Below are 11,892 nucleotides of genomic sequence, written 5' to 3' on the forward strand. Positions count from 1 at the left end.
CAACACATTCTATAAAATAAACAGTTGCAAAACAGATCTGTGGGCATGAATAAAAAATAAAATAAAAATATTAACATAATAAACATATGAATGTTAATATTTCAACATCATATTAATAAAAACAAATTTACATCAGAGCTTTGAATATTTTTCATTTCACCACTTATGTTTTGGATTTACCCCTTCATCAAAACGTGGAAATATTTACAATCTTCATTCTGTATACATGTAATAATGATTAATATCATTTTCTTTATTTAAATTTCTAAATGCCAAAACATCAATAAAAGGAAACTTAATTTATATTAACTCTTTTTTTACATTTGCAATCATCTGCCGATTTTTACCTGCAGCTGTAATGGTATGTATCACAAATGTTTGAAGAAAATTCTAACATTTATTTGTAATTTTTAGTAAATGTTATTCAAAGATTTGTTGTCACCCAATCAAAATTGCAATAACCTCATTGTAACTAAAAAATAAAATTAAAAAAAAATATTAATTTGAAGTGACGAGGAGAACGATTTTCTTACAAAATAAAAAATGGACATGCTGCAGTTTCATATAAGCATTTTCTTGAAATCAAGTAAAAATATCGAAAATTGGGCTTGCTGGATCAAACTACAAATTCAGATGACTGCAAGTATACCTTTTAGCAGGCAACAAAAAAACACACAAGTCATGACTGTGACATTGACTTTTTGTAAAAATCTAGAAATTTAACAATGTTAAAAAATTGTACAATCCATAATGTCAAGAGAATCCAGAGGACCATTCAAATTAAAAATCATAAATGAAAGTGACTAAAATACAGCTCTAACCAACTCAAGCAGGTTTCCACCGGTACCCATAGGTACACCAACAACAAATACTCAGCAATACCAACACCATATCCGCAGACAACATCGACAATATGATGGCGGCCCAAGGCCACTCTGGATGCAGTTACTATCAGAGACCATGTGAGAACCAGTAAACTCTTTGTAGGGCATGTCAGGTATCGCATGAAGAAAAAGCAGGCCAGCATTCCAGCTCGCGATGCATGCCCGGAAGGAAAGGAATAGTTGTCAATGGAAACGGTCGCAAACATGTCCATCTTGTTGTGAGCTGGCCGAGATCGTCTAAAAACTGTCTTCAGTATGCCAATGACTATGAGGTCAAGAATTAGACCTGAAAGGGCGTAATAAAAATTGTTATGCATATTTACTGAAAATATGGCCATGTGTTGCAAAAATATAGATCCAGTTTAAAAGAAACATGAATGCTTTTACTAAATTGTTTAATTCTATATATCTGCACAGACGTTTGAGCAATGAATGGCATACACGCAATGGTCGAATATCTCTCTAAATTGTTTAATCTAGATAGTTAATCCGCTTGAAGTGTTAGGTATTTGTTTGAGGCAGAGAATAACTTTACTGCTAGAGATCATTTAACAAACATAATACATGTGATTTATTGGCCATTAACAACTATAAGTCTAAGCCTGTAATTTTAGAGAAAGGCATAAAAAAACTTGGGCATTTTTAAACACTCTCGAGTCCATTTCCTAGGGATCCACAGTGGGTATCAAACAGATGACCTCCCGATTGCAAGGTGGACACATTACCCACTATGCCATGACAACTGTTGTGTTGCTACTAACAGAAGACATAATCCAAGAGTAAGTAGACCAAAAATCATGGTCAATTTAATTCAGACATTAAACATCGTTTTGGGAAAACTGGACTAAATGCATGTTCCATAAGTGTCGTCCAAGATTTGACTGTCCAGTTTGCAAAGGCTTATCAGGCATATCCCTATCAAGGCTCAATAACTCACCATACAACAGATTCACCAGCATCTCTACGTGGTGCGCTTTATGCACCGACAACAGGAACAGCGTAGTGACAAGGAGCCAGGGAACCCCGTGGCACGAGACCTCGATCAGCTTCATCACCGGCCTTAACAAGCTCAGCGGTGAGTTCTCGTGTGCACATACTGCGCAAATAGCTGTGCATTTCTCGTCTATGTCCACTAATTTTTTCCAAAGGGAATTTTTCATTACTTTATTGCCAGAGTTTTCGTTGGTGTCAACTCCATTTTGTTTATGCGTTTCTTTTTTGGGAGATAAACCATTGCGAGCATTCTTACGATACGAAGCCATCTTCCAAAGTTTGTGTTAAAATTTTAGAATATTCGTGATATTGACATAGACAACCAGCTGTCACTCGCAGAAATATCTATAACGGAAGTAGGGAAATCCATACTACAACTGCATGATGGGAAATCAGTCTAAATTAAGTAGCATTCCAATTAGAAAGCTAATCCATAAACGAAATTCATCGGTTACAATCCACTATGCGACTACAGAAATATTCTACCAACTTTGATTAGTGACGAGATCACAGATTTTAAAATTAAAACTAATAAAGATTTATTGGCCATAACCGATGATATACTACACATATGTTATTTTTAAAAGTATTTTAGTATCTCATTTAACGTCATCAGCATGATAACGTCACGACTCTACAACGTCGTTGCTAAGATACGACAGACTGCAGGCAGGCCGCCAAAGTTGCAGACTCTGCAGGAACAGCATAGCAGTCCAAAATTTTATTTTACGCCAGGCAACTGCTTTTCTGTATAAAAATTATGGCACAAAAAGCTTCGTCGGAGCAAACCGACATGGGTAACATTAACAAAATTGCTATTAAGCCTGGTCACTTGAAGGAAATTCATCAAAAGGTTCGACTATTGAATTTTAAAACCTTGATCGACAACATCCCGACAAGCATCGACGAGAGCTCTTCCACCGTTTTAAAATACAAAACGCCAAACTTCAGGTATCTGGATATACGTCGCCGTTCAATTAAACGCAGTTCGTAATTGTAGTTGTTTGTTCATATATCCAAATGGTAAAGGGTCTAAAATGGTCTGATTCAAATATTCAATTCCACTCAAGATGACTTAGAAACACATGTTCATCAATATAGATGTTACCTTGAAAACATGCAATTCTTCATATTCGTTTCAAACGAGAAACATGTGCTATTTAATTAAAGGCATAGAAAGAATGTGTGCGAAATTCATGATTGCGCTACGGTTGCGTAAACAAGTACAGTACATGTAGATCTAAATGTTTTAAAATATATAGAAACTGCCATCAACTTAAATAATATTTGTCGATTATAACGTTCACTAAGACCTTATTGTCGGTCCGATTTTCTTCTTATTATTTTTTTTACTTTTACGAAAATAAATCACTTACATTCTGCATTACCATTATTGCATAAAATCGGTTATTTGATCGACCATGTATAAATTAGGCTCAACTTTCACGGCCAGGTAAGCGTACTTTATACATTTATCTAGAATTTATTTAACAAGCAACATTGTTAACGAAATGTGATTACTTAATGTGTCGTGAATGTTTTAGGCAATTCTTCCGTCCAGATTAATAAAGAATATTATTGTTTAATGTCCGTGTTTTCTATCACACAGAGCCAGCGCTACGCTAGAGGTGGCTCCGATGACGGAAGCTTGCAAGTGGAAGATCGGCTGGATCCAGGCTTGCACGGATATGACGTTCCACAATACGTACAGCGACGAGGGATAGTGAGTATAGGCATTCTATACATTCGTCGGAAAGGCATTGTATACATTGCAGCGGTATTACCGCCTTGTCGTTAACCAACCACTGCACTGATTAGAGCCGCGTTCTTGTAAACACTGCATGAGCTTATTGCATATGCGTTAGGTTTCGCACCAGATTAGGCTGTGCAGTCAACACAGGCTAATCGGCAACGACACTTCCTGCCTTTAGAAATAGGAATTTTCCGTGTATGCGGAAAGTGTCGTCCCTGATAAGCCTGTGTGGACTGTAAAGGCTAATCTGGGACGACACTTTAAGCACTTGCAACGCAATAATCCCCTTTGTGCAAGAACATGTTTAATAAGATAGCGTACTAGAACAATCAACAAGAGCAATCTCAAAACGCCAAGATCGACAAGGATTACCATTATATAAGTTATTCTTAATTAATGTTAATCAGTGTAAAATTCTATAACAGAAATTGATTTTGTTATATATGATTTAAGGTTAGAAAATAAAAATTAAATTAAATAAGCGGACTGTGTGGACCCGGAGTGTGCCCCGGAACGTAACTACATAACTTACTAGACTCACACAAGTTGGGACGAATGAATTATAGCTGCAATCTCTAGCTGTTTCGTTTTTACTGAAAGATTTTTCAATTTTGGTGTGGTCTTGTGTTCGTGTGTGTGTGTGTGTGGGGGGGGGGGGGGGTTGGGGGATTCCAGAGTACCTGGAGGTAACCACACCTGTTCGGTATGGTGAGCACCAAACAAACTCACATGCTGCGGGAATCGAACGGTGAGATGCGAGTTTACCAACCACGGTTATTGTTGTGACGTTTAAAAGAATACTTAAACTTGCAATAAATAATTGCGTTTAATTTTTTTTAAGGACAAGAGTGAACTTTAAATTGCGCAACTGTTTAAATTGCTCTTTTGTCTCAATATGATACACGTGAACGTTTTTTTGTTGCGTAAAACGTACAACGCAGAATTATGTAATGTTGTTCAAGACCTGTATATCAGCCCTAAACTTAATTTACATATTGTAAGAAATGTTTTGAATGTAACTTTTTTTGAATAGCTATACGCATACTGTTCAAACTGGGAAAATAGCTATAATGTAAAAATTGTATTGTATATGAGAAGGTATAATGATATAATAAAGAAAACCGTCTGACCAAGCATGGTTATATGCTGAATTAAAAATTATATCAAATGTATATTTAAGCATTTTAACACACGTTCTCTACTTGAAAAACACATTAAATCACAGTGCGTTCGTTTCCAGCACAAGCTGGGAGTTCCCGGAGCTGACTTCCGGTACGCAGGTTATGATAAGCGACTGTGACGGGCATCACTACCCCTGGTACGGCTCCCGCAACGAGACGGTGACGTTCGAAGGGCCGTGCAAGATGTACCAGACGGCCACTGTCTCCATGAACGACAACTTCCACCCCCACGTGACCTGGAGGAATCCCGCCAACCGTAACCAAGGTAACCACCAGAATAAGTCGCCTTGGTATAATGGAACCGGGAAGTCACCGGTTCGATCCCAATTGTAGGAGCATTCTTTAGATCTCTCCTCTAGACACCCAATACTGCTTCTAACTAGTTACATTAAGCCTTAGACTTACGATGCAATCGAGCTGAAATAAATAGGTTTAAACTTCACCACCAGAATAACAAAAAAATTCTCGAAATATTTTTAAGTCTGTGTTAACGTGATGTTAACCCCAACAAAAAAGAAATAAATAATATGGGTTTGATCCTCGGCCCGGTCACATTTCGAGTGCGATTATTGGTCTTGAAATTATAAATAAGGTCATTCTCTCAGTGCCGTTGTTACAAGTAGAACATTTACTGGCATAAGTATGTGCTGTTTAACTGGTCAACCAAATACTGAGTTATCCAGGCAAAGTTTGAGGGTGAACTTATCGCCGTGACATGACTGAAATGCTGTTGAAAAGGCCGAAAAAGACATGTGCATGTGCGAAAATGATATTTTCATTGAGCAAATGTTTCGGAATTTTCTCCAATCAATTAAGAATGTTTAATTAACTTAAGTATAATATGCAGCATATGTTTCTTGCACATCCGATGCCTGGCTTTAATTCATCTTTCATTTACACTCGAGATTGTAGTTTAACTAGTAACTCTCCTAAGTCCTAAATTTTATCAATAATGGTGCGATAAATGTAAGAACAAAGTGTGTAGCTCACAGCAAATAGACATGCATCAAAGGGCGTGCAAAAGATGTGAAAGAAACGAACATAAATTCTGACATCCATTCATCACAGAAATTGGTGCATAGACAATATACTAAAATATGCATCGTAACTTAAAATTATCATACGATGTTTAATTCAACGGGTCAACGTTATTTAATGATACACAACGAAACCAGAACATTTTTTTTACGCGAAACACTCGTAATGTAGCTAAATTGGTCGTTGTCGGCTCAGGTACTACTCAAAAGTACCCCGGTTGACCTAACGTATACTACAGTTTACCGCGTGAAATGAAAATACGCTTAAAGGCACCAGATCATACTTTTGGATCATTTTCTTTTATCTTCCGTTCCCCGGGTACTTTGTACTATAATTAAGAGTACCCGGGGTACTTTAAAATAGTACCTAGGCCGATAACTACAAATCGAGCCGTATTGTACGTTTCCCCACAGGTCCACCCAATCTGTCCCACATCACGCGCAACCAGAGCTTCTACGTTTGGCTGGTCGTCTGGAACATGACGTCACAAAAAGCATACATCCTAAAGACGCTCATGTGGAACATGCAGCTGGACATCCTCGTCAACCCCGAGCGCCCTCTAGGTTAGTACTTTCTATTCCGGTTTCTCTAAGTGAGTACTTCCTGTTCCGGTTTCATGCAGACGTAACGTTAATTTCGTGCGATGCGTCATAGCTTCAAATGGATCGAACAAAATTATGACGTTGTTTCTTGATTAATCTTGGCATAATCATAATATTTTTAAAATGTTTAACTTGGTGAAATAAAACACAAAAGGTTAAAATTTGTATTTTTATACGCGGGTGGCGGGTGGGAGATTGGCGGGAAATATTTGCCCGGAGAATAACGTTTTCCACTATTAATGGATTTTAAAATAAACTTGCCATAAGTATCCCAATGACAAGACGGAGTGTCGCGTTTAAGAACCAGATAAGTAGGTTCAAGGTTCCGGTCACAATTCAAGGTGAAGGTCAAATTAAGAAAATGTGTTCTTGACACATTGTCATGAGCATGAACATGTCCAGCATGTTTGTATTTTCATACAACTTGCCATAAGTGATCAACATGGTTATATGCTATGGTAAGAAGGAGTGACGCAATTGAACTAAGTCCCTGTTTCTAAGGTGAAGATAAGATTACAAATCAAGGTTTAAGGTCGAATTAAGGAAATTCGTAGAAGAATAACTCGTTGGATTTTCAAACACCTTTGCATAAGTGATCAACATATAGAGACGGAGTGTCGAGCGTAAAATACAGAACCATGGGTCCACGTTCAAGGTCACAGTACAAAGTTGGAGGTCAAATTTAAGTATTTTCAACAGCATGGATGGATTTTCTCAGGTAATGCTGTTAGTGACAATCGTTATGAGACGGCGTGATGAGACGGAATGTCTTGCGCAAAAGTAAACCCCAAATTTCCAAGATCAAGGTGAAAATTGAAGGACACATATTTTTTTAACGTAATTTATACTCGATAATGTCCGTCGCACAACTTTGTCCAAATTGGATGGATTTTAAATTCACTAAAACAGTGATATGCATGATGAGACATAGTCTATGTGCCCTATGTCAAGGTCACAACTCAAGGTTAAACATCAAAAGAATGGATTTAGTATAAACACTTTGACATGTGCATAACTTTGTCCAACATTGATGGATTGTTAAATAACTTGGCAAAGTGATCAGCATATTGAGACGGATTGTCGCACGCAAGAAATATGTCTAAGGCCGTTGTCACAAATCAATGTTGAAGGTCACAACATATAGTCTTGAGAAAATTAATGTTAATTTTTTTTTAAATAACTTTACATTAGTTACCGGCGTACTTAGTAGTGGTGCACACTATAATTAAGTCCATATGTCCAAGTTCAAAGTAACACTAATAGGGTATAGGTAAAATTATAGAAATCAAATGATACGTTTTCAATGTTTACCTGAAAAAACAAATACGGACAGGCGAATCTATGTAACTATATATTCACTATTGTTATAAGCTATAATTTAATGAATGGTGAATCTCATATTTATCAAATGTTGGTCTCTGTATTAAAATAGACTTTACTATATAGCTTTAAATACGTGCTTTTCAACCTATTTTCTAAATCCAACAGCATATTGTAAGGCCCGCTTTATGTTCTAAAGTCAGCACTATTTTGTAAGACCAGCAATATGTTCTAAAGACAGTACAATTTAAAAAAACCAGTCCATATGTTCTTATGACGGCATCATCTTTCAAGGTCAGCCCTATGTTGTAATGCCGCCACCATGTTTCGGGATCCGCTCTATGTCACAACGCTATGGTTCTAAGTGCTCACACGTCTCTTTTTCCCGCCATATGTTCCTATTTTCAACCTTTCCATATATGTTCGCTCTGTATTACAATCTACAGATTATGTTCCCGTACCCGCGTATGCTTTATTACCCGACCTATGTAGCATTCCCAGCACCATGTTTATTGCCCACCCTATTTAACATTCCCAGCTTTATGTTATATTGCCCGCCTTATGTAAGATTCCAATCACTATGTTCTATTGTCCGTCCTATGTAACATTCCCAGCACTATGTTCTATTGTCCGCCCTATTCCATTGCCTTTCTGCACTATACTCAGTATTACAAATATTTGCCATACGTTCCTTTGACCGCAAGTAATCACGCTCTCTGCCAATGTCCGCCGCGTTGTTTCCAATGTCCGCTCTTTTTTCGGATGGATACCCACCATAAATTTCAATGGCCGCTCTGTATTCTAAAATCCGTTCTTAATACAAATACTCAACACATTTGCAAATGTACGCTCTCATGGTTCCAGGCCAACGCGCCCAGCTGGTAAGCGAACCTGTGCCCAAGCAGCCAATGGTGCTCGAGAACAACGTGCCGCTCCCTCGTTGCGCCCTCATGCCGCCCAACGCCAACAGCGCCCAGATGCTCGTCTGGCGTCCGAGGGTGGGGAAGCCCATGTGCATCATACCCCCCGTCTGGAAGAAGGATGTCCCCATCGAGAAACAGGTCCCCCGATACGACAGCAAACTATGCAGGCTGTAAAACTGTATAAGTTTTTTCCTATTAGTGAAATATGTTTCGGAATATGGATTGCTGTATATTTGCATATTTTTTTACATTTACCAGTTTTTCCATTTTGCTCAATCAATTTGTGATACGTTATTTTTTACGTACGTGGATAAACGGTAGATATTTTTATTTTTACATAAATAAACATTCCAATTCATTGTTATTAGTCTCTCTGTCTGTGTCTCTCATTTCCTTGGCTCGTGACAGTTTTCTTACAAATGCAGTTGTGTTCGAATATTTTTACGCGGGGATTTACAACGGACAGTTGCTCTTTTCGTTTAAAGAGGCAATAATGACATGCCGAAGTCTCCTTAATCTCTTCCTTTAGTAGTGTCGTGTTCTGAGAAAACTGGGCTAAATGCATGTGCGTAAAGTGTCATCCGCACAAGCTAATCAGGGACGACCCTCTTCGCCTAAATTGGATTTTTGCTAAGAAGAGACTTCATTTAAACGAAAAATTCATAAAAGCGGAAAGTGTAGTCCCGGATAAGCCTGTGCGGACAGCACAGGCTAATCTGGGACGACGCTTTACGCACATGCATTATGCCCAGTTTTCTAAGAACACGACTCAGTTGATAGTAGTTTGTCATATGACGTTGATGCCATTACATGCTCTGCTGTGAGTGATGTTAAACACTGTTATTGCAGGTGATGTTAAACACTGTTATTGCAGATGTTAAACACTGTTATTGCAGGTGATGTTAAACACTGTTATTGCAGGTGATGTTAAACACTGTTATTGCAGGTGATGTTAAACACTGTTATTGCAGATATTAAACACTGTTATTGCAGATTTTAAACACTGTTAACAATTCAGTGTTCATGAACGCTCACGAACACCATCTGCCGTGTTTCGACTGATGTTAAAGCTCTAAGAAGATTTTGCAAGTTTGGAACTGATGTACATTTCGGCCTGTTCATTGATTAAAAAATTCGTATAACAGATGTTTGTGAAAAAAAAACACGAAATATAAATCTTATAAAATCGAGATCATCACTTTACCTGAAAACGAAACACTCTGACCACTGAACACCTCGTGTAGTTCTGAATGAAATGGTACAAATACTTTGATCATTGTTTAACTCCGATTGAGACGCGTTCTGGGAGAACTGGGCTTAAGTTAATGTGCGTAAAGTGTCATTCCAGACTTTGAGCTGCACAGGCTAATCGAGGACGACACTTCATATGGCGCACCAAATGGGTCGAAACTTTAACTTCTGCTGCAGCAGAAAAAATGCTGATGCTGCTCGACCAGCAAAATTCATGACCGAGCATCATTTTGTTCTGCTGTAGCAGAAAAATCCCTCTCGATCAGCATGTATTTTCAGAATAAGCACTTGAACCCGTCAGCCAATCAAATTTGAGCTTACAAACGGACGACATACCGGTAAGCTACCTCTACGGAAACGAAATAGACCAGACAATAACTTTAGAAAAACTGCAACAAACTCATAATGTGTTTTAATCCATTATTATTAAATTCTCATCCTTTTTTCGTAGTTGTTCATGAAATAATAATTAAGCTTTAAAATCTTTCAGTCATGTAGGAACATGCAAATTTGGTTGATCAATTGCTCCAACGTTACATGATTTATGCCTATGTGTAATCTGATTCTGATTGGCTGATGACATTATCTTAAAATAAATGCTTGTCGAACAGGATTTTCTGCTGCAGCAGAAAAAAATGCTGCTCGAGCAGCAAATTGCTGCCCGAGCAGCATCTAGCAGCAGAAAAAAAGCTGCTCGAGCAGCAAATTGCTGCCCAAGCAGCATCTAGATGCTGCTCGAGCTACAATTTGCTGCTCGATCAGCATGTTTTTGTATGCTGCAGCAGAAGTTTAAGTTTCGACCCCTTTGGTGCGCAATAACTTAATGCACATGCATTAAACCAAGTTTTCCCAGAACGAGGTTTAATTTAGAGGGCGTGGATACTCATGTGTATTTACCCATTTAAGAAGAAAAAGCGAACTCGAAGACGCCTAATTTTGTGATGAAAAAACTAAAGAAACACTTAATTACGTTACAAGATCAAATGAATTAAACGCAGCGGACCAGATGGAATACCATATGACGTTTTCATTTAAGCTCACGCACCTATAGGTACATCAGTAATGTCGGCACTCTTTACTCTTTACGCATATACCCAGACTTTTGGAGCACAGCTTTATTCATCCTATCTACAAAAAGGTGATGTCAATTCGCCTTCAAATTATACAAGAATCTGACTACTCTGCATACTGGGAAAAATATTATCTACCATTTTAAATAAACGTTTGACTTCCCCCCCCCCCCTAATATATACCGGTACTCTAAGATAGACGAACCGCAGGCGTGCTTTAGAGCTGGATTTGCAACTACTGACAATGCATTTGTTCTTCAGACTTATTTTTAAAACTTTTTTTCGCAAAAAGCGCGAGAAACTATTATTGACGTTTTATGAGCCGCGCTCTATGAAAAAGGGTTTAATGCATATGCGTAAAGTGTCGTCCCAGATAAGCCTATCCATTCTGCACAGGCTAATCAGGGACGCCACTTTCCCGCCGAAACTTATTTTTTGCTAAGAAGAGACTTTATTGAAACGAAAAATATCGTTAAAGCGGAAAGTGTTGTCCCTGATCAGCCTGTGCAATCTGGGACGATAAATTACGTACATGCATTAAACCCCCTTTTCACAGAGCACGGCCCATATAGAATAAGATATAAAAATAGTCAGTCTTTTTTCGGCGCTCGATCGGTATATAAGGCAAAAAAGCAAAATGATATTAAACTCTACTGCAGTATAGTATATCATTTATGTCCAAATATGATGAATTGCTAGGGTCGATTTTTCTCTTAAAGTCGTTGTGTTCTGAAGGGAAATTGTTGATAAGCATTTAACCATAAAGTTAGTAAAAACATTGTGTTGCCAGATTGTTTAAATTAATAACACTCTGTTGAAAGAGCATTAATTTTACCATGCTCTTGCTGTTGTTTATACTGCAGCAAATTGATTTCAT

The 11,892-nt window shown here is 37.9% G+C and overlaps 2 protein-coding genes across 2 annotated transcripts; one reads left to right on the forward strand and one right to left on the reverse strand.

Annotated features, from left to right (window-relative positions):
• Nucleotides 1–318: 318 nt before the first annotated feature.
• Nucleotides 319–2,244, reverse strand: LOC127839373 (polyisoprenoid diphosphate/phosphate phosphohydrolase PLPP6-like). The gene is made up of 2 exons (XM_052367752.1): nucleotides 1,822–2,244; nucleotides 319–1,170 (listed from the first exon to the last, which is right to left on the reverse strand). The coding sequence occupies exons 1-2, from the start codon at nucleotides 2,144–2,146 to the stop codon at nucleotides 788–790; spliced, it is 708 nt and encodes a 235-aa protein (XP_052223712.1). The 5' UTR covers nucleotides 2,147–2,244; the 3' UTR covers nucleotides 319–787.
• Nucleotides 2,245–2,513: 269 nt separating this feature from the next.
• LOC127839371 (protein FAM78B-like) lies at nucleotides 2,514–9,053 on the forward strand. Its single transcript, XM_052367751.1, has 5 exons — nucleotides 2,514–2,828; nucleotides 3,487–3,600; nucleotides 4,871–5,076; nucleotides 6,263–6,412; nucleotides 8,636–9,053. Exons 1-5 carry the CDS (start codon nucleotides 2,638–2,640, stop codon nucleotides 8,866–8,868), a joined length of 894 nt encoding a protein of 297 aa, XP_052223711.1. The 5' UTR covers nucleotides 2,514–2,637; the 3' UTR covers nucleotides 8,869–9,053.
• Nucleotides 9,054–11,892: the final 2,839 nt, after the last annotated feature.

This window comes from Dreissena polymorpha, chromosome 7, assembly GCF_020536995.1.
Source record: "Dreissena polymorpha isolate Duluth1 chromosome 7, UMN_Dpol_1.0, whole genome shotgun sequence".
Taxonomy (NCBI): domain Eukaryota; kingdom Metazoa; phylum Mollusca; class Bivalvia; order Myida; family Dreissenidae; genus Dreissena; species Dreissena polymorpha.